Source organism: Bubalus kerabau, chromosome 12 (assembly GCF_029407905.1).
Source record: "Bubalus kerabau isolate K-KA32 ecotype Philippines breed swamp buffalo chromosome 12, PCC_UOA_SB_1v2, whole genome shotgun sequence".
NCBI classification, from domain to species: Eukaryota; Metazoa; Chordata; class Mammalia; order Artiodactyla; family Bovidae; genus Bubalus; species Bubalus kerabau.
In genome coordinates this window covers 90,674,956-90,697,434 of record NC_073635.1, presented here as the reverse complement: position 1 = coordinate 90,697,434, position 22,479 = coordinate 90,674,956, and the positions used below count along the sequence as shown (strand labels likewise).

Below are 22,479 nucleotides of genomic sequence, written 5' to 3'. Positions count from 1 at the left end.
GCTCTAGAAACGAGAGTGCTTCCTCCAGGTCACTGGGCAGACTTCCCCAGAGTAGCGGCTTCGCCTGCCCAGGGCTGTTCTGAGCCACAGACGCCTCCACGGAAGAGCCAGCTCAGTCCCGACCCTGTGGACAGACGCTGCTGCCCCACGTGGCTGGGGGAGGCTGTGAGCTGCAGTCCAGACGGTGTTCTCATTGGTGCCACCTGCAGAGACAGAGGAGGAGCGCCTGCCCCTCGGGAGGCTCCTGACAGCGGCACAATGAGCAGCCCGGAGGTCAGCAGGGCCGACTAAAGGCAGAGCAGCACGTCGGCCGCCCGCAGCCAGGGGCAGATATGGAGAAGTTTCAGGCTGCGATGCTGCTGGGGGCCGTCGGGGACGCGCTGGGGTTCGGGCACGCTGCCAGGGAGAGCAGCAGCTTGGGCACCAGGGTCCAGGAGGAGATGGGGAAGGGAGGTGGGCTGGACCACCTCGTGCTCTCGCCGGAGACGTGGCCGGTGAGCGACAACACCATCATGCACATGTCGACAGCGGGGGCCCTCATCACAGGTGAGGCTCTGCCCCGGGGGCGGGGGTGGTGGGGGGATCCCGAGGTGAGGGGCCCAGAGCCCGGGGGTCGCTTGCTGCTGCGGCCAAGACCGGCTCGTCACATGGGGTCCCCAGCAGACGGGGTGCGCCTCCACTGCGTTCCAAGACAGCCTCTTGGGCGACAGTGTCACTTTACTCTGCTCACCTGCAGACTCGGGTTCTTAAGCCAAGACTTTCCATCGTGTTTGTAAACATTCACTCGGCAAAGCCTGTTATTCAGAGTTAAATGCAATCAGAGGGCTCACTTTGGGCCCATTTGGGAGGAAACCTCAACTTCTCACTGTGAATAGTTAGCTTGCTTCTGAATTTATTTCAAAAAATATATAAAATAATAAGCCAGTTTGCAGTTGCGCTGATTAAGATGATATTTGGGGGGAGTTGCTTCTAAATCCCGATGAGTTGTGGTTAAAATGCCGTCTGCCAAACAGGGTTTAGCCTGGAGAGTTGCTGTAGGTTATCCTATGAAAATGCCATGAAGTGGTTGGATTTGGGGGAAACAGAGCTTCCCTAAGTAGCAGGTTGATTTCAGGAACACGTTTTTACTGAATTTCGGAAAAGCAGCGGGCGTCTGGGTGGGGCACAGTCTCCTTACAATTGCTGTTGAAAACCTGTCAGAGGGTGAGTGCGCCACTGCAAAATTAGAACCTGAGGCGGCTCTGAGTGGCTGGAATGTGTGTGTCACTGAGTGCTCACCCGCCAGCCGCGCGGGAGCCGGGTTTAGCCCGGATGTCACGGCACAGGAATGCCGTCGGCTCCAAATAGCAGGCGGAGGACGGAGCCTCAGATAAGATAGCGTCACAGCAGGTTGGCCTGACAAGCCGTCCTGAGTCTGCAGACTCTGAGATCCGGGGTGGGGCGGGGGGGGCAGGGTGTAATTGTGGGGCTTCCGGGCCATCTCTGGGAAGGCCCCAGGCCCCTCCGTGTCCCATCCCCGGGCCCTCCTCTGGTGCCCACCTGGCAGAGTCCCCGGCATGCCTCCAGCCTGCACTGTGGTCCCAGGACTCCCTGCCGTGGCTGCTGTCAAGAACGTGCTCCCCCGGGTTGGAGCAAGTCACATCCCCTTGGCAGGAATAGGGCGGAATCCGCCCGGGTGAAGCGTGTGGATCCGGAGCACATTGGTAGCAGGCCCAGTTCTGATGGGCTCGGGCGCAGCTGGACGCGGGCACCTCTGGACACATGCCCTCTGGCCCACGGGTGACCATGATGCACTCGGGCAAGTCTGTGCCCCAGAAATTGTTTTCACTCTCAAAACATCTAAGTTTAGTTTTCAAACAGCCCAACTTTTTTCTTTAATAACAAACTGTAGCTTGTGTAAGGGGCATGGCAAATAGATGGGGAAACAATGGAACCAGTGACAGGCTTTATTTGGCGGGGGGGCTCCAAAATCACTGCAGATGGTGACTGCAGCCATGAAATTAAAAGATACTTGCTCCTTGGAAGGAAAGCTATGACCAACCTAGACAGCATATTAAAAAGCAGAGACAGAGACATTACTTTGCCAACAAAGGTCCGTCTAGTCGAGGCTATGGTTTTTCCAGTGGTCATGTATGGATGTGAGAGTTGGACTGTGAAGAAAGCTGAGCGCCGAAGAATTGATGCTTTTGAACTGTAGTGCTGGAGAAGACTCTTGAGAGTCCCTTGGACTGCAGGGAGATCCAACCAGTCCATTCTAAAGGAGATCAGTCCTGAGTGTTCATTGGAAGGACTGATGCTGAAGCTGAAGCTCCAATACCTTGGCCACCTGATGTGAAGAGCTGACTCATTTGAAAAGACCCTGATGCTGGGAAAGACAGGGCAGGAGGAGAAGGGGACGACAGAGGATGAGATGGTTGGATGGCATCACTGACTCAATGGACATGAGTTTGAGCAAGCTCCAGGAGTTGGTGATGGACAGGGAGGCCTGGCGTGCTGCAGTCCATGGGGTCGCAAAGAGTCAGACACGACTGAGTGGACTGACTGAGCCACGTGCATCACGGCGCCAGTGGACCCTGACTGTGGGCCTGTCTCACCATGAGTGTTATCATCGATCCTCACGTCACCCTTCAGGTCAACTTTATTACAGCGGATTACACATAAAGGAGCTGACACAGAGGAGCTACGTCATCAGCCCAGTGCTGCCCAGCAAGTGCAGACAGAAGCCTGACAGTCTCGGCCTGCCTCTGGAGCCCTGACCCAACCCAGGGCTGCAGGACCTGCGCTGTTTCAGGGGCCCGACAGACCGTGGCTCTTCACATGATTTCCAAAGGCAGGTAGGGCTCGCTGCCCCAGGCGTGTGGCTGTGGGCTGGGCCCTGCGGAGCGGCGGGTGCGCCCAGCCATACCCACTCTGCCATGCCTCTGAGACAGGCAGTGCTGAACAGAAGTGGGCGCTGAGTGGAGAGTGGCGTCCAGGGCCCCGCAGGGCCGGCGGGCCCCGCAGAGTGGAGAGAAGTCCCGGCCCCACGATCCTCTCCCCCATGCTGCCTGTGGCGGCATTTGAAACGTCGGTATTACCAAGTGATCCAGATGGGTCTCCTGCCTTCGCTCCATCATGACTTCAGCCAGGAGGCTCACAGGGGGCTTTGTAGGTGGATCTGTCTAGTGGGGGAGACAGAGAAGTGAGTTCAATGGCCGCGTCAGCTCGCAGAGGAGCTCGGGCCAGAGGGCGCGAGGCTCTGTGGCTCTGAATTTGGTATCAGCTCCAGGATTTTGCTGCCGTTTTGCTTTTAAAGAACTTTTGTCTCTTCAAAAAGAAGTGATTCCAGAATAAAATGACTCATTTTAGGGGACCTGGAAGGGCCAGGCTTATTCTCCTTGGACTGAGACGGTAGAGGAGGTGACAGAGAGCCTGGTCTTGCCCCTCCCTGGCCAGGGCCACCCAGCACCACCTGCTGTCACCCGATGTCGCCAGGGTTACCCAGTGTCACCTGGCGTCACTGTCCATGGGCCAGACGGAATTCACACCCCCCAGCCCGGACCCCACCACACCCCCGCCTGGCTCAGAACTGAGGCAACATGGCGTGGCCCAGAGTCGAAACAGCGGCCAGACAGCACCAGGCCTCTGCCCCACTGCTGAGAGGTGGGGGTGGACAGGAGCCGCTCCCCCCGCAGCACAGCTCCCAGAGCAGCGCTGGGACCCGCGGTGCACCCCCACCCTGCCTGGACTCGGGCGTCTGCCCTGCCCGCCTGCACCAGGGCCGGAGGCAACCTGGGTTTTGTGCCAACCATGCTCCGCTGCCAGCTCTGTGTCCAGGGTGGGCAGGAGGGGGGCAACGTCCTTCTCCACCCCCATGGCCCCCAGAGACGGGGCTTCACCGGGAGGGCTGCACGCAGCCCTGCACAGACAGGGCCCGGTGCCGTCAGCCTCGCTGGCAGGCACGCCCTCTGCCTGCTCCATCCCATCTGCTCTCGTGTGACCAGGCCCCTGGGCCCCAGCTTTGGAGGGTGTGTGGTCTCTGTCCACCACGTTGTGGACTCACTTAATGGCAGAAATGCCCAGTTGTGATGAAAACCCATTCACGATCCCTCGCTGAGCCTACAGCAGGCAGACAGGGGCCTGACCCTGCAGTGGGGGCGCGTGAGGACATCTGGACACCGGTCAGCAAGCCCTCTGTGCCTGGCACCCCATCCTGGCACCCTGAGATCTCCAAGGACACACTCCAAGGACACGTCCCCAGACCGCCTTCCCAAGGGGTCGTGGTGGGGATGATGGGGATGGTGTGGGGGGGCGTGGCTGTTTGGCTGGAGCGGGGAGCAGGCAGCTGGGCTGGGAGAGCGGCTCTTGGCACCCTGGACAGGGGACACTGAGGGCCACAGAGCAGGTGGGTGTCGGCCCAGCAGGCCCCTCGTGGACAGAGCCATCGCTGTGCATGAAGACCCCAGGTCTTCCTAGACTCTTGTGTGTAACAACGAGAAACCGCAGCCTCTGAAATGAGATGAAATCCAAAGCGCACTGTGTCTGCAGTCAGGTCTCTCTGGGGAGCCGGTCCCAGGGCCTCCCTCCTGTGGTGGGGGCGGGCCGCGTGCTGGGGCTCATCTGATCCTCCCTTCCTCCCCAGACTTCTGGTGCCTGGATGACCTCTACCGTGAGATGGTGCGGCGCTACGTGGATGTCCTGGAGAAGCTCCCGGAGCAGCGGGCAGACCCAGCCACCCTGGAGGGCTGCTCCCAGCTGAAGCCAGACAACTACCTCCTAGCATGGCACACGCCGTTCAACGAGAAAGGTCAGGGGCTTCCCTCTTCCTCTGAGGAGGCGGGGCCAGAGGGCCTCTGGGACACGGCCCGGCTCGTCACCCCCAACAGGACCCCCGGGCATCCAGCCCCACCTGGGCACCAACCGGGGATGCAGGCATCTCAGTCACCACCCCTGGTTTGCCTTAAGGATAATCTCCCACTGCTTCCCTTTTAAATGTGTGCTCTTAGCCAAAACAAATGTCTGTGTCCATGATGATCCCATCTGGGGTGATGTTGGCAGGCAGCCTCTGCCCCTAGGGCTCTGCTGCTGGGGTCCTGGACCCGACCTCTGGGCTCACAGCAAGGGCAGGCCCAACCTCTGGGTTGATGCTGAAGGATACCATCAAGTCAAAGATCAGATCAGATTAGATCAGTCGCTCAGTCGTGTCTGACTCTTCGCGACCCCATGAATCGCAGCACGCCAGGCCTCCCTGTCCATCACCAACTCCCAGAGTTCACTCAGACTCACGTCCATCAAGTCAGTGATGCCATCCAGCCATCTCATCCTCTGTCGTCCCCTTCTCCTCTTGCCCCCAATCCCTCCCAGCATCAGAGTCTTTTCCAATGAGTCGACTCTTCACATGAGGTGGCCAAAGTACTGGAGTTTCAGCTTTAGCATCATTCCTTCCAAAGAAATCCCAGGGCTGATCTCCTTCAGAATGGACTGGTTGGATCTCCTTGCAGTCCAAGGGACTCTCAAGAGTCTTCTCCAACACCACAGTTCAAAAGCATCAATTCTTCGGCTCGATAAAGGACAGAAATGGCATGGACCTAACAGAAGCAGAAGATATTAAGAACAGATGGCAAGAATACACAGAAGAACTGTACAAAAAAGATCTTCACGACCAAGATAATCACGATGTTGTGATCACTGAATGTGAAGTCAAGTTTTCAGGTTCTTTCTTCTCTGTGTGTCCGGGTTTTTATGTCCCAGTTTTATGTGGACAGTTTTTATCGCTCTGCCTTTCAAACTCACTCATCTTTTTTCTGAAATGTCTAATCTGCTGTGTATCTCAGTCAGTGAGTTTCACTCAGACATTGCAGTGTTTTCTCTAGAACTGAGATGTAGGTCTTTTGTGTACCTACATGTCCCTACTTAACTTTTCAAAAGTATAGAAAAGAAAAGTGAAAGTGAAGTCGCTTAGTCATGTCCGACTCTTTGTGACCCCATGGACTGTAGCCCACCAGGCTCCTCCGTCCATGGAGGGGCATCAGGGAGCCATGGGACAGGTCGGAGCACTGGGTCCTTAAAAGAGGAGGGAGAATAGAAACGATGTGGAGAAACAGTTGCCAGAATTGTCCAAAGTAGATTTTAAAAGATGTGAACGCACATGGCCCAGAAACTCAATAAATTCCAAGCATAAGAAACAAACAAAAACCTCCAACAAGACCCACAGCCATCAAATCACTCAGAACTGTCAACAAAGACGGAGCGCGCCTCCCGTGTGGACCGCCAAGGTGAGGGCGGCGGGTTCCACCGGAAGCAACCTCCGGGTGCAGAGAAACCCAGTCAGACCGACGCCCAGAGCAGCGAGGCCTGAGCAGCCTCTGTGGGTGGAGCGGAGGAGTCCATGCCCGAGGGTGCCGGGGAGAGACGCCCGCACGTCCTGACCACCTGCACAGGCCACGCGGGCAACATTTCATCTGTGAAGGAAATGATGATGGGAACGCAGGCCCAGCGTGCTCACAGGGAGGCTGCCGACTTCATGGGTTCACTCCCAACCTCATAGCCTCACCCCCAACCTCATGGGCTCACCCCCAACCTCACAGGCTCACCCCCAAATTCACGGGCTCACCCCCAACCTCACGGGCTCACCCCCAACCTCATAGGCTCACCCTCAACTTCACGGGTTCACTCCCAACCTCATAGGCTCACCCCCAACCTCACGGGCTCACCCCCAACTTCACAGGCTCACCCCCAAATTCACGGGCTCACCTCCAACCTCACGGGCTCACCCCCAACTTCACAGGCTCACCCCAACCTCACAGGCTCACCCCCAACCTCACAGGCTCACCCCCAACCTCACGGGCTCACCCCCAACCTCAAGGGTTCACCCCCAATCTCACAGGCTCACCCCCAACCTCACGGGCTCACCCCCAATCTCACGGGCTCACCCCCAACCTCACGGGCTCAGCCCCAACCTCACGGGTTCACCCCCAATCTCACGGGCTCACCCCCAACCTCACGGGCTCACCCCCAATCTCACGGGCTCACCCCCAACCTCATGGGCTCACCCCCAACCTCACGGGCTCACCCTAACCTCACGGGCTCACCCCCAACTTCACAGGTTCACCCTAACCTCACGGGCTCACCCCCAACTACACGGGTTCACTCCCAATCTCACAGGCTCACCTCTAACCTCAGGGCTCACCCCCAACCTCACAGGCTCACCCCCAACTTCACGGGTTCACCCCCAACCTCATGGGCTCACCCCCAACCTCACAGGCTCACCCCCAAATTCACGGGCTCACCCCCAACCTCACGGGCTCACCCCCAACCTCATAGGCTCACCCTCAACTTCACGGGTTCACTCCCAACCTCATAGGCTCAGCCCCAACCTCACGGGCTCACCCCCAACTTCACAGGCTCACCCCCAAATTCACGGGCTCACCTCCAACCTCACGGGCTCACCCCCAACTTCACAGGCTCACCCCAACCTCACAGGCTCACCCCCAACCTCACAGGCTCACCCCCAACCTCATGGGCTCACCCCCAACCTCACGGGTTCACCCCCAATCTCACGGGCTCACCCCCAACCTCACGGGCTCACCCCCAATCTCACGGGCTCACCCCCAACCTCAAGGGTTCACCCCCAACCTCACGGGCTCACCCCCAACCTCACGGGCTCACCCCCAACCTCATGGGCTCACCCCCAACCTCAAGGGTTCACCCCCAATCTCACAGGCTCACCCCCAACCTCACGGGCTCACCCCCAACCTCACAGGCTCACCCCCAACCTCATGGGCTCACCCCCAACCTCACGGGTTCACCCCCAATCTCACGGGCTCACCCCCAACCTCACGGGCTCACCCCCAATCTCACGGGCTCACCCCCAACCTCATGGGCTCACCCCCAACCTCACAGGCTCACCCTAACCTCATAGGCTCACCCCCAACTTCACAGGTTCACCCTAACCTCACGGGCTCACCCTCAACTTCACGGGTTCACTCCCAATCTCACAGGCTCACCTCTAACCTCAGGGCTCACCCCCAACCTCACAGACTCACCCCCAACTTCACGGGCTCACCCCCAACCTCATTGGCTCACCCTCAACTTCACAGGCTCACCCCCAACTTCACTGGCTCACTCCAACCTCACAGGCTCACCCCCAACCTCATGAGCTCACCCCAACCTCACAGGCTCACCCCCAACCTCATGGGCTCACCCCAACCTCACAGGCTCACTCCAACCTCACAGGCTCACCCTCAACTTCACGGGTTCACTCCCAACCTCATAGGCTCACCCCCAACTTCACGGGCTCACCCCAACCTCATAGGCTCACCCTGAACTTCACGGGTTCACTCCCAACCTCATAGGCTCACCACCAACCTCACAGGCTCACCCCCAACTTCACGGGCTCACCCCAAACCTCACGGGCTCACCCCCAACTTCACGGGCTCACCCCCGACCTCACGGGCTCACCCCCAACTTCACGGGCTCACCCCCGACCTCACGGGCTCACCCCCAAACTCACGGGCTCACCCCCAACCTCACGGGCGAGCTTGCGTTGGCAGCGGTGTCCGGATGTGGCGGAGATTCCAGGGTGGGGGGTGTGCAGCGGTGTGGCCACTTCAGAACCTGGTTCCGCAGTTTCTCACAATGCTGAACATTCATGCGATGTATGAGCTCAGCGTTCCTCTCAGAGATGTTTACCCAAGAGAAGAGAAAGCGCCCATCCGCACGAGACTTGGTCATCAATGCTCATAGCACCTTTATTTGTATTAGCCTCAGACTGGAGACAACTCAATCGTGCATCAGCTGGAAGTGGACCAACCAGCTGAGGTCCCTCCACCCACACGGTGGAGCCCAGCTACGGACACACAGCGCAGACAAGTCTCAGCAGTTACGCTGCGTGAAGGGAGCCGGGCAAAAAAGGCTACTTTCTACATGACTCTGTTTGTATACGTTTCTGAAGGGGGCAGAGGCACACTTTGGGGTGACAGATGCGTGTGCAGTTTTTCCTTGGGTACCGGTTTCCGGGGAGTATCATGTAAGACAACATGCATTTGTTAAATACACGTGGCCGGTTGTCCGTCAGCTGTAGCTCAGGGAAGCAGCTTTTAGGAAGGGGGCAGACATGGCTGGGCGTGCACCGTGGGCGGTTCTGGCTCCTGCGTTTCCCAGCCGGGGCACACTGGGAGCGGTCCCCACCCCAGCTGAGAGCCTCTTTCGTGGCTGCGTCTGTTCCAACACGTGCCCCTATGCAATTTCTTTCGTCTCTCATCTTTGTCAGGAATGTGGGCGGGGTCCCTGTCTCTGAGTCACCGACACTGATAAGCGTGGGCACAGACCGCTGTGCACGTCCAGGTTAGGCGGGGTTGCAGGCAGAGGTCTGAACGCGGGTTCCCCACGCAGGCTCGGGGTTCGGCGCTGCCACCAAGGCGATGTGCGTGGGGATGCGGTACTGGCAGCCGGAGCGGCTGGAGACGCTGGTGGAGGTCAGCGTGGAGTGCGGCAGGATGACGCACAACCACCCCACAGGTGACGGCGCGGGGGCGGCGGGCGGGGCTCGGGGTGCCCGGGAGCCACGCTCTGGAGTGTGCCCCAGCGGGGGGTGGGGCATCCATCCTGCCTCTGTCCTGAGCGTGGCCCTGGTGGGCAGGGGCAGGGGGTTCATCCTGGGCCTCTGTCCCGAGCGTGGCCCTGGTGGACTGACAGGGGGTCCATCCTGGCCTCTGTCCTGAGCGTGGCCCTGGTGGGCAGGGGTGGGGGGGGTCCATCCTGGGCCTCTGTCCCGAGCGTGGCCCCGGCAGGCTGACAGGGGGGTCCATTCTGGGCCTCTGTCCCAAGCATGGCCCCGGTGGGCCGGGGGTCCATCCTGGCCTCTGTCCCGAGCATGGCCCTGGTGGGCAGGGGTGGGGTGGTCCATCCTGGGCCTCTGTCCCGAGCGTGGCCCCAGCGGATGGACGGGGGGTCCATCCTGGCTTCTGTCCCAAGCATGGCCCCAGTGGACAGGGGGTCCATCCTAGCCTCTGTCCCGAGCGTGGCCCCGGCGGGCGGGGGTTCCATCCTGGGGCCTCTGTCCCGAGTGTGGCCCTGGCAGGCGGGAGTCCATCCTGGCCTCTGTCCCGAGCGAGGCCCCAGCAGGCGGGGGTCCATCCTGGCCTGTGTCCCGAGTGTGGCCCCAGCGGGCGGGCATGGGGTCCATCCTGGCCTCTGTCCCGCATCCCAGGCTTCCTTGGGTCCCTGTGCACTGCCCTCTTTGCGTCATACGCTGTCCAGGGAAAGCGGCTGGAGCAGTGGGGGCGAGACATGCTTCAGACGGTGCCACTGGCCGAGGAGTACTGCAAGAAGACCATCCGGCACCTGGCAGGTGAGCCGGCCCCCAGCAGCTCCATCCACACACAGGGTGAAGTGGCCAGGCCCAGAGGGAGGGGGCTCCGTGTGACAGGCGGACCTCAGGTCTGTGGTCTGTGGTGCCCCCCGGCCGCAGGGCTGGAGGCCTGGTGTGGGGACCCTCTCTGGCTTCTTGAGACGCAGGTCCCCTCACCCCCAGCATCATCCATGAGCCAATGCCCCCCGGCCGCAGGGCTGGAGGCCTGGTGTGGGGACCCTCTCTGGGTTCTTGAGACGCAGGTCCCCCTCACCCCCAGCATCATCCATGAGCCAATGCCCCCCGGCCGCAGGGCTGGAGGCCTGGTGTGGGGACCCTCTCTGGCTTCTTGAGACGCAGGTTCCCCTCACCCCCAGCATCATCCATGAGCCAATGCCCCCCGGCCGCAGGGCTGGAGGCCTGGTGTGGGGACCCTCTCTGGCTTCTTGAGACACAGGTTCCCCTCACCCCCAGCATCATCCATGAGCCAATGCACCCGGACGCAGGGCTGGAGGCCTGGTGTGGGGACCCTCTCTGGCTTCTTGAGACGCGGGTTCCCCCTCACCCCCAGCATCATCCATGAGCCAATGCACCCGGCCGCAGGGCTGGAGGCCTGGTGTGGGGACCCTCTCTGGGTTCTTGAGACGCAGGTCCCCCCTCACCCCCAGCATCATCCATGAGCCCATGCACCCGGCCGCAGGGCTGGAGGCCTGGTGTGGGGACCCTCTCTGGCTTCTTGAGACGCAGGTTCCCCTCACCCCCAGCATCATCCATGAGCCAATGCACCCGGCCGCAGGGCTGGAGGCCTGGTGTGGGGACCCTCTCTGGCTTCTTGAGACGTAGGTCCCCTCACCCCCAGCATCATCCATGAGCCCGTGCACCCGGCCACAGGGCTGGAGGCCTGGTGTGGGGACCCTCTCTGGCTTCTTGAGACGCAGGTTCCCCTCACCCCCAGCATCATCCATGAGCCCATGCACCCGGCCGCAGGGCTGGAGGCCTGGTGTGGGGACCCTCTCTGGCTTCTTGAGACGCAGGTTCCCCTCACCCCCAGCATCATCCATGAGCCAATGCACCCGGCCGCAGGGCTGGAGGCCTGGTGTGGGGACCCTCTCTGGCTTCTTGAGACGTAGGTCCCCTCACCCCCAGCATCATCCATGAGCCCGTGCACCCGGCCGCAGGGCTGGAGGCCTGGTGTGGGGACCCTCTCTGGCTTCTTGAGACGCAGGTTCCCCTCACCCCCAGCATCATCCATGAGCCCATGCACCCGGCCGCAGGGCTGGAGGCCTGGTGTGGAGACCCTCTCTGGCTTCTTGAGACGTAGGTCCCCTCACCCCCAGCATCATCCATGAGCCCGTGCACCCGGCCGCAGGGCTGGAGGCCTGGTGTGGGGACCCTCTCTGGCTTCTTGAGACGCAGGTTCCCCTCACCCCCAGCATCATCCATGAGCGAATGCAGCTGCACAACGATTCAGAAAAGCTACCAGCGCCTCTGGAGCTTGGATGTCAGGCCATTAATTAGGGGCAATGAATGTCCTGTCTCCTGACTTTGCAGGCACAGCATTGAGTTAATAAAAACACTCATGTTCAGAATTTCCATGAGAAGCCACTTTGATCTTGCGATGGCTGCCTTACTTCAGCCCATCATCAAGCATCATTTCCCCTCTCCATCTTCCCTGCTAGTGTCTCAAAGCAGCTACAATGTGAGCATCTTTTAATTTTGGGAGCCATCGCTAAAGCCCCAGGCCCTCCTCCAAGCCCATCTGGGCTGGGGCACGGGCTCTGCCTCTGGCCCTCCCCATCGCTGCCCATGGCGCCCGGCTAGACGGCCAGCACAGCCTGCTTCCTGCTCTTTGTGTTTAGAATACCGGGCTCTGCCTCTGGCCCTCCCCGTCGCTGTCCACGGCGGCCAGCTGGACGGCCGGCACAGCCTGCTTCCCCGCTCTTTGTGTTTAGAATACCGGGCTCTGCCTCTGGCCCTCTGCCCACAGCACCCGGCTGGACAGCCGGCACATCCTGCTTCCCGCTCTTTGTGTCTAGAGTACCAGGAACACTGGTTTTACTTTGAAGCTAAGTGGCAGTTCTACCTGGAGGAGAGAAAAATCATCGAGGACACGGAGAACGAGGCCAGCTTTCCCGACCGCTACGACGCAGAGGAGAGGGAAAAAGTAGGCTCTTGGGCCCGAGATGGATGGGGTGGGAGAAGTGGGGGCCACTGCCCTGGGTCCCAGGCCAAGTCCTGCCTACCGCCCCCACCTGTGGGGAACCAGGGAGGTGAGCTGAGGGAGCGTTTGGGGGGCTGTGGAAAACTTCATGCAGGAAGCCCGTTTGAAATGGCTACTGCTTTTATCATTTCATCTTCTTGAATACAAACACAATTTGTGCAAAAATAGTCCATCTCACTTCATCTCTTCTGAAGACCAGGGATATAGGGTTGTCTAGGATGAATAAATTGGTGCAAACCAGTGGCATTCCCCATGCTGAGAAAACCCCTGAAGTGGCTGAAATCACCGGGATCATGATTGGCAACACAAGAGAAAGCCTGTGTAGCTACAGTTTAACCAAGACAGACATTTATTATCCTCACATAAAGGGTATTCAGAGCTGGTCAGAAGTCTCTTACAGTGAGGAACTGAGGATCTTCCTGTTTGGCTGCTCTGCTATTCTGAGAACTTGCCTCATAGTCCAAACCGGCTGCTCCGCTCCAGCCAGCACACCTGTATTCCAGGTGTCAGGAAGGTGTGGAGGAAGAAGCCGCATCCGCCCTTTTCTTTTCAAGTGCTTCCTACTGCCCTTTCATTTATCTCTCATGGGTCCCCTGATGCAGAAAGACTCAGTCACACTGTTCTGGAGACGCTGCTGCCTCCAACCAACCTGGCTTTGTTGCCAAGGTGCAGCAGTGTGACCTGCCCATGTCCATCTCCCTGGCTGTGTCTGGCCCCTGCCCCTTATCAGTTTTCTCTCCCAGACAGAGGGACCTGCCCTGAGGCCCCAGCCGCTTGAGCCACCGTTGCTCCCACTGTGTCCACCGACTGGTCTGCAGCCCAGAAAACACCCACGACCCGCCCAGCCTCACTTGTCCCCTGCCCCGCGCAGGCCGCAGTGACGCCCGGCCACAACATTCCAGGCCCCTTGCCAGCCGTCTGCATCACAGAATTCACCGCCTTTGTCTGCGGGACGGCTGGGGCGTGAGAGCCCTGGGAAGCAGGCCTTTCCTGCCCACTGTCCACCCGCAGCTGGGGGCGGGGCCTGGACACAGGGGTGTCACATCAGTGCAGGGGTGGGCCGGGAACTGTGCCCCGAGGCCCTCGGCATGGCCCGGGCCAGGCCTCTGACCCGTGGTGCCTTCCCCAGACCTACAGGAAATGGAGCTCTGAGGGTCGCGGGGGCCGGCGGGGCCACGACGCCCCCATGATCGCCTACGACGCCCTCCTGGGAGCCAAGGGCAGCTGGACGGAGCTGTGCTGCCGCGCCATGTTCCATGGAGGTAAGGGGCCGCCTGCGGGCCTCCTGCTGGGAGGAGCACCCACCTCCCCAGCACCAGGGGGCCTCTCCGAGCGCCCAGGGGTGCCCAGTGGCACCTCTCAGGGCAGGCAGAGGGGAGAAGGGGGCAGCGACCTGGGGCCTCGGGCGGGTAGGGAGGAGGAGGCTGGGAGGAGAGGTCAGCGGGTGGGGGGCACCGTGAGGACATCACCCCTTCAAGGCTGTCCCCTGAGTGCTGGGCCCTGGGCTGGGAAGACCTCTGCATGCCGGGGGTCCAGCCGTCCAAGGAGCAGGAGGGGACACCCCGCCCCCTCACTGGGCTACAGCCGAGGTCAGGGCAGAGGCTGAGACGGCTCAGCCCCCTGGTGAGGGGATGCGGGGCTGGGGGCGGGGACCACGGGGCAGCTCTGAGGGTCCTGCCTCTTCCAGGTGAGAGCGGGGCCACCGGGGCCATCGCCGGCTGTCTGTTCGGGCTGCTGCACGGCCTGGACGCCGTCCCCGCGGGCCTGTACCGCGAGCTGGAGCACCAGGAGGAGCTGAGGCGCCTGGGCGAGGCACTGCACCGCCTGTCCTCGCAGGAGAAGTAAAGCCTTCCCCGCGGGGCACACGCAGCCCCGTGTCGTCTTAACCCGCCCTCCGGGTTCCCGGGGCCTAACTGCTGCGTAAAATGCATTGTTTGTCCGATGAGCGTGTCCTCCCTGCCCTGGCCGAGCCTCGTGCCTTACTGATGTCACTCTGCGTTCAACAGCCTCAGACCTCCGAATACAAGGTCACGAAGGGCCTCTTGGACACTCGGTGTATTTTATTCTGTTGCAAAACTAACGCTCTCTGCTCACTGACTGGACAGCACTAACCGCCACGGCTCAGCTAGGACGGCCTCGGGCTGCAGGGCGTCCCGCACGGCCGCTTTCTAGCTCTTAGCGGGGCCTGTCCACCCCACACACCGCTGGGTTCCCAGGCCCGGGGGGCAGCCGCTGCGTCTGCATCCTCGCCTCAGTGTGTCCAGACCAGGCGGAAGAGCGGCCCCCAGCCCGAGCCTTCGGGGCGCCCCACACGCTCGTCTAACCGCCAGCCCACGTGTTTAATCACATCAGCGCTTAACACCAACCCCTCTGGGAACAAGTAACCGAGGACGCCTGGAAACGGGACGCCCGTCCCCAGGCTCGCAGATGAGGACAGAGCTGGGCCTGCTCCCTGTGGTCGGGCTTCTCCCCGAGGACACTCGCTCTTGTTAAAAATAACCCTGACCACAGCCTTGGTGAAGCAGCGGCTAGTGTGAGCAGAACAGTGGGTGGCGGCTGACACATAACACGTGCTTCACCAGCTTGGCGGGCCCGTCATGGGGTGGCAGTCCCCATGGGGCGAAGGCTTGCTGCGGAGCAGTCAGGCGTGTCCCCTCCAGACACGCGCGGCACTCACCCCAAGCCCCGGGCCGCGGTGACCCGGGGCGTGTTTCCAGCCGAGGCCACGGGTGGTGCTCCACGGGCCCGCAGGCCCCTGGCTGTGCTGACAAGCCCGTGGCCTCACGCGCATCGCGACACGGGGGCTCCACGCCGCAGCTCTGAGCCACCGAACTAACCTCGCTGCTCAGGACACTCAGCAGTCAGAGTCGGGGGAGGGCAGGTGCCCCGCCGTGTGGGTGCAGGCAGGGCTGGGGGTGTGGAGATTAACAGAGTCATCTTCCAGGAAGGGAAGCCGGCTAAGGTGAGTCGACCCTGGCCCAGGTGCACAGGACGTGTTGGGCTTCCACGTGGCCTCTATGCCACGTGCCCCGCCCTCCCGTCAGAGCCGCGTGCCCGCGCCCCTGTGCCCAGGGACTGGGAGCCCCTGGGCTGGAGCCGTGGGGCCTCCACTCTCCTGACGATGCAGGAGAACTAATCGCCTCCATGGGAGTCAGGCAGCGAGTCTACTTACAGACTGATTATAAACTAAAACACAGTGATTCTCAGGCTCATAAAATTAGAGAGAAATTCGTTCCCCCCACTTCCTTTTCCTATTCCAGGGAAACGCAAATCTTGAAAAGAAAAAAATCATAAAAGGAAAGAGAATCCCATATGTACTCAGATGTTCTAAAATGTAATAGTTGCTGATTTCATTTTTATTAGAAGGGGGATACGTACACAGCTTTAGAAACCCAGTCCATAAATTGGGGTGTGGGACCCAGGATCCCTCAGACCCTCACCCAACTGGTGTCACCAGGGTGAGAGGTCACGGTGCCTACACGTCCTTCCAGAAGGCTCTGCACACATACAGTGAGGGTAAGCGGGGTGCCACACACGTGCATTTGTGTGATACACACACACACGACTTCTCTGCACAAATAGGAATCACACATTACCTGTGACTTGTTTTGGGTGTTTTTCACTTGACACTTTTCTGGACATTTTCCTAGACCATCACAGATACATCACTCTCCATCTCTTCAGCTCTTGCCTGAAATTCCATTGCCCTGAATTTGGTGGCCATTTCCCTCCTGCATTTGTACTGCACGCCTGTGTTACGGCCCCACGGCCGGTCAGGACGTGGGTGTGAGAACCACAGGTTCACACCCTGCACCACAGCTTCAGGGAGGGACCCTCCAACAAGCCGACCCCCACCCCCAGCCCCCTGCCTCCCTGACCGCCCCATCAGTTATGAACCCAGCACCCGGACCAGACGGAGGGAAATACCAACCAGATGCCAACTGACAGAGCAGGAAGCCTCCAACTTTGTGCTCCACCGAAAAGTGGAGTTTGAAAACTCCATCCCCGAGACTCACCCCGAAGGTGTGAGGGACTCCTGGGGCGACAGGGGCAGCGCTGACCACCTGGGTTAAGACGCCCCCTGTCTTGACCTGTTCCCGGTGAAGGAGTAGATATGACGTGAGCGCCCAGTGTGGCGGAAGGAAGCCAGCCTTGAGCCTTTCGGGGGCTCCAGCGGCCAGCCACCCGCTCAGCCTCGGCTTCCCTGGACGGGGCTTACGTTCCGGGGCCGAGCTGCAGACAGGTGATGGCCAGGCTAAGCCCACGTCAGCTCCTTGGGCTTCTCCTCTCCCCTGCCCGCCCCCACACACAAGCGAGAAGATGCTGGGCCCCAGATGCAAGCAAGGAGACGCAGGCCCCCACACGCGAACGAGGAGACGCGGGCTGGTCCCCCCAGACACCAGCGAGGAGACACGGGCCCCCAGACGCCAGAGAGGAGACGTGGGCCGGTCCCCCCAGACATGAGGGAGGAGACGCTGGGCCCCAGACGTGAGCAAGGAGACGCGGGCTGGTCCCCCCAGACGCCAGCGAAGAGACATGGCCCGGTCCCCCAAGATGCGAGCGAGGAGACGTTGGGCCCCCAGACGCGAGCGAGGAGACGCGGGCTGGCCAGAGCCTGACCACAGGCCAGCCCTGCAGCACAGGCAGCGGCAGGTTACCCTCGACCCAGAGCCTCACCCACCCCGCCAGGGCTCACGCGTCCCCCTGGCCCGGGGTGGTCTGCTTTCAGGGCCCTGGAGGCCCTTGTCAAAGCCAGTGGCTTTTCTTCCTCCCTGTCCTTTCCCATTTGTTTTCAAGCACTTCAAGCACAGAATCGCAAACAGCTCAAGGAATCCACGTTCCCTTCGCCCAGCTTCACCCACTGTTACTGTGCTCACACTGGACCCCATTTACTGCAGGGACTTCTCTCCCTCTCACGACATGCAGACACACAGAGACACCGGCAGAGATACACACAGACAGACAGATAGACACACAGACACACAGATAGACACACAGACACACACAGACATGTCTAGAGACACACAGAGACACACAGACACACAGACACACCTAGAGATACAGACACGCATAGAGACACACAGGCATGCACAGAGACACGGACAGACACAGAGACACACACAGACACACGGACACACAGACACACACAGACGCACACACAGACACACACAGCAGCCGTGGTCGCTAGGCATGAGGGGTGCGTCCCCACAGCACTCTGCTATTTAACTCTCAGATCCTGAAATAGTATCCGGCCCTCAGGGCTGGAGGCAGCCTGTGCCCAGGAAACCTTTCTCTCAGCGGGGGACGCGGGGGCGGGGCCCTCCAGTCGCTGCCCCAACACACGCCCACGTGCGGGGAGCCGGCCCAGGCCAGGCAGGACAGGGGCCCTGGTCGGGGGCGTGGCCCCGCGGGCGCTGGACGCCGCTGCCTTTTAGGACAAGGAGCGGGTGCAGGACCCCGGCGTCCTGCCCATCTGTGACGGCCGCGGGGGCCCGGCACTGGCCAGGGGGGCGCAGTGTCGCCGGCGGTGACTGGTGATCCTGTGTTTCAAGTGACCTCTCGGGAGCCTGAGTTCCTGACAGGACCACACTGGGCATGTCTACTGCGGCCCTACTGCTTCCACTGGCCCCCGGAGAAACGTGCTCCGCTCTCCTCCTGGGATGGGCTTGCTCACGCCCACCCCGGGGCTGTCCTCCGGGCAGCGCTGGGCGGGCCCCTGTGATAGGCAGGCTGCAGAGGTCCTGGGCTGGGAGCTGGGGGCCGGGGGCGGGCCGCGGGAGGGCGCGGGCAGGCGCAAGCGCAGAGCGCGGCCCCTCCGGCGGGCTCGGAGCTCAGACGCCGGTGCCGCCCCGCCCCGCCCCGCCGTCTCTGCTTTCAGCCGCCGTCCCTGTGCCCACTCGGGCCTCGGTGCCTTCAGGGCTGGCCTGTTGAGGAGCCTCGCCCCCTACGTCGGGGTCTGAGGCTGGAGAGGCCCCGCTCCACGAGGTTCTCTCGGTGGGTCCTGGGCAGCTGCGTCCGCTCCGGGAACCTGCCGGAAACGCAAGTCCAGCGCCTGAGACCAGCCTCTCTGGGTCCTGGGGCCCGAGGCGAACGCGCGGAGACGCGCTCTGTGAGAGTTCACGGCGCCGCGGTGAACACAGGGTTCCCAGGAGAGGTCCGCGGACGCGTCCAGCCCCCTCCGCCTGGACCGGAGCAACTCAGCCCGAGATCCGCTCCCAGGCAGTGGGCGTGCGCCCGGCTCACGGAGGACCCCACGGCTGTCACACCGCTATGGAAGCCCCCCTAACGGCCCCTTAAGAGAAGTTTGTGTGCAGCTTCTGAAAATAGAGCTCTCGCTTCTGCAAAAATAATAGAAGTACGAAAAGAAAGTGTGTTCGCAGGCTTGCGTCCAGCCTCTGTGTCTCTGCCCGCTGTGTGTCCAGCACTTTCCCGCCGCAGCCTTCTCCCAGCAGACTCAGAAGTGCTGGTTTCCGAGGCTGTGCCCGCCGCCCCCAGCGTCAGCCACTTAGCGTGTGTCCCGGCCCAGTAATCTTCGCCCTGTGCAGATCATCTCCGGGAATGAGCGGCCAGCGGGGGAGGGCTGGGCTGCGATTCTGGGCCGTCTTTTCCAAACGACCAACTGTAGAGGCTGGGGCCCCACCAGGGAGGAGGCTTCAGCAGCACTCAGCGGACAGGCTCAGGGGAAAGTGTCCCGTCTGGACGTCAGACTGAGACCCCCACCCCAGGAATCCTGTAGAGGCACCGCCTGCAGGTGGCCAGGCTGGGGTGAAGGGTCCTTGGGGACAGGGCTGCAGGGTAGGGCTCAGGCCTTTCAGTCTCGGGGTTTCTCTGGGAGTGTTTCTTAGGGGCTCGGGAAGGCGGCCCCCGTGGTGACCTCAGCCCTCCTCCCTTGACGCACAGCGAAGTCCACCCACTCCAGCTCTGCGGCCACCACTCCATCATCCCCGCCCCCATCACTCCCACCCTAGTGAGACCCTCCAGCACCTGAGTCCCACTGTCCACAGCGGGCAGAGTCTCAGACCTGAGGACGTTCCCCTTGGGGCTGTGTCAAGGCACGGTGCGGTTAGAGGAACCAACAGAACCACAGAATAGAAACTCCTTTTGCTTTTTCCTACCTTATGCAAACAAAGCTCATCCAATTCAGTCACTCAGTCACATCTGACTCTTTGTGACCCCTTGGACTGCAGCACACCAGGCCTCCCTGTCCATCTCCAACTCCTGGAGTTTACTCAAACTCATGTTCATTAAGTCAGTCATGGAGTCCGTGATGCCATCCAACCATCTCATCCCCTGTCATCCCCTTCTCCTCCTACCTTCAATCTTTCCCAGCATCAGGGTCTTTTCAAATGAGTCAGTTCTTTACATCAGGTGGCCAAAGTATTGGAGTTTCAGCTTCAGCATCAGTCCTTCCAATGAATATTCAGAACTGATTTCCTTTAGACTGGTTGGATTTCCTTGCAGCCCAAGGGACTCTCAAGAGTCTTCTCCAACACCACAGTTCAAAAGCATCAATTCTTCAGTGCTCAGCTTTTTTTATGGTCCACCTCTCACATCCATACATGACCACTGCAAAAGCCATAGCCTTGACTAGACGGACCTTTGTTGGTAATGTCTCTGCTTTTTAATATGCTGTCTAGGTTGCCGCTGCTAAGTTGCTTCAGTCGTGTCCGACTCTGCAACCCCATAGACGGCAACCCACCAGGCTCCTCTGTCCATGGGATTATACAGGCAAGAACACTGGAGTGGGTTGCCATTTCCTCTTCCAATGCATGAAAGTGAAAAGTCAAAGTGAAGTCACTCAGTCGTGTCCGACTCTTAGCGACCCCATGGACTGTAGCCTACCAGGCTCCTCCATCCATGGGATTTTCCAGGCAAGAGTACTGGAGTGGGGTGCCATTGCCTTCTCCAGCTGTCTAGGTTGGTCGTAGCTTTTCTTCCAAGGAGCAAGCATCTTTTAATTTCATGGCTGCAGTCACCATCTGCAGTGATTTTGGACCCCCCCCAAAATAAAGTCTGTCATTGTTTCCATTGTTTCCCCATCTATTTGTCATGAAGTGATGGGACCAGATGCCATGATCTTAGTTTTCTGAATGTTGGGTTTTAAGCCAACTTTTTCACTCTCCTCTTTCACGTTAATCAAGAGGTTCTTTAGTTCTTCACTTTCTGCCATAAGGGTGGTGTCATCTGCATATCTGAAGTTATTGCTATTTCTCCCGGCAATCTTGATTCCAGCTTGTGCTTCATCCAGCCCGGCATTTTGCATGATGTGCTCTGCATACAAGTTAAATAAGCAGGGTGAAAATATACAGCCTTAATGTACTCCTTTCCCAATTTGGAACCAGTCTGTTGTTCCATGTCCAGTTCTAACTGTTGCTTCTTGACCTGCATACAGATTTCTCAGGAGGCAGGTCAGGTGGTCTGGTATTCCCATCTCTTTCAGAATTTTCCACAGTTTATTGTGATCCACAGAGTCAAAGGCTTTGGCATAGTCAATAAAGCAGAAATAGATGTTTTTCTGGAACTCTCTTGCTTTTTTAATGATCCAGCGGACGTTGGCAATTTGATCTCTGGTTCCTCTGCCTTTTCTAAATCCAGCTTGAACATCTGGAAGTTCATGGTTCATGTACTGTTAAAGCCTAGCTTGGAGAATTTTGAGCATTACTTTACTAGCATGTGAGATGAGTGCAATTGTGCAGTAGTTTGAGCATTTCTTTGGGATTGGGATTGGAACGAAAACTGACCTTTTCCAGTCCTGTGGCCACTGCTGAGTTTTCCAAATTTGCTGGCACATTGAGTGCAGCACTTTCACAGCTTCATCTTTTAGGATTTGAAAATAGCTCAACTGGAATTCCATTACCTCCACTAGCTTTGTTCACAGTGATGCTTCCTAAGGCCCACTTGACTTCACATTCCAGGATATCCGGCTCTAGGTGAGTGATCACACACACCATTGTGGTTATCTGGGTCATGAACAGCTTTTTGGTATAGTTCTTCTGTGTATTCTTGCCACCTCTTAATATCTTCTGCTTCTGTTAGGTCCATACCACTTCTGTCCTTTATTGTGCCCATCTTTGCATGAAATGTTCCCTTGGTATCTCTAATTTTCTTGAAGAGATCTCTAGTCTTTCTCATTCTATTGTTTTCATCTATTTCTTTGCATTGATCACTGAGGAAGGCTTTCTTATCTCTCTTTGCTATTCTTTGGAACTCTGCATTCAAATGGGTATATCTTTCCGTTTCTCCTTTGCCTTTAGCTTCAAACAAGGAAGGCCCGCGTTAAAAAAAAAGAAGAAGAAAGTGTGAAGACCGCAGGTGCAAGCAGGTTTTCCAAAGCGCTCTCTCCAAGCTCTGCAGAGGGCCGGGTCAGAACAATGGCCAGTTAACAGACAGGGACGCAGTGGCCCAGAGGGGCCCTGGCGACCCTGACTCTTGAAGCAGAAGCAGGGACGACTAGAAGCCAAGCCCCTCGGCACCCAGGCCCCATTCCTGGGCTTCTTGGGGTGTTTTAAATGGGATCGTCCCATAAGAAATGTTGTACGGGCTCACCCTAGAAAAACGAAGATAAAATCTGTGACGATTCATTCTTTCCCTGCAGCCCCAGGAGCAGCAAGGTTTGCAGCAACAAGACGCCCATCGACGTCCAAACCCTGAAAAAGAAGGTGGGCCGGGTTACGTGCAACCCGGCGGCGCGCGCCGTCCTCAGCAGCCTGCTGCTCTACCTGACCGACCGCGAGGACGCGGCCCCGGGGCCTCTTGCCGCCCGGAGGGCAGAGGGCAAGGCTAACCGGGCCCCCGAGCCCCAGGACGCGCAGCGGCGGCCCACGCGCTTCCAGCTGCTCCAGGCCAGGTTCATGGGCAGCGGCCGCGAGCCCCGCCTCAAGAGGACCCGCGAGGTGGGGCGGCTGATCTTCAAGGACAAGCAGGGCCC

At 59.5% G+C, this 22,479-nt stretch overlaps 1 protein-coding gene across 3 annotated transcripts; it reads left to right on the top strand.

The window, feature by feature from the left end:
- On the top strand, positions 1 to 22,265 carry ADPRHL1 (ADP-ribosylhydrolase like 1). Of its 3 annotated transcripts, XR_008701169.1 has the most exons (8): positions 1 to 546; positions 4,622 to 4,786; positions 9,373 to 9,498; positions 10,190 to 10,330; positions 12,283 to 12,494; positions 13,681 to 13,813; positions 14,239 to 14,578; positions 22,147 to 22,265. XR_008701169.1 is itself a non-coding variant. In XM_055543063.1 (7 exons), exons 1-7 carry the CDS (start codon positions 333 to 335, stop codon positions 14,394 to 14,396), a joined length of 1,149 nt encoding a protein of 382 aa, XP_055399038.1. In that variant the 5' UTR covers positions 1 to 332; the 3' UTR covers positions 14,397 to 22,139. The 3 variants fall into 3 exon arrangements, 2 of the variants coding, with proteins under 2 accessions (XP_055399038.1, XP_055399039.1); XM_055543063.1 differs by lacking the exon at positions 22,147 to 22,265 and having other exon boundaries at positions 14,239 to 22,139; XM_055543064.1 differs by lacking the exon at positions 22,147 to 22,265 and having other exon boundaries at positions 23 to 546; positions 12,367 to 12,494; positions 14,239 to 22,137.
- The last annotated feature ends 214 nt before the right edge of the window (positions 22,266 to 22,479 follow it).

Bases quoted from the DNA above. Each gene is read 5' to 3' on its own strand.
- ADPRHL1 (XM_055543063.1), top strand. From the start codon at position 333: ATGGAGAAGTTTCAGGCTGCGATGCTGCTGGGGGCCGTCGGGGACGCG. The intron at 4,787-9,372 runs GTCAGGGGCTTC...TTCCCCACGCAG, and splicing joins CACGCCGTTCAACGAGAAAG to GCTCGGGGTTCGGCGCTGCC. The intron at 12,495-13,680 runs GTAGGCTCTTGG...TGCCTTCCCCAG, and splicing joins ACGCAGAGGAGAGGGAAAAA to ACCTACAGGAAATGGAGCTC.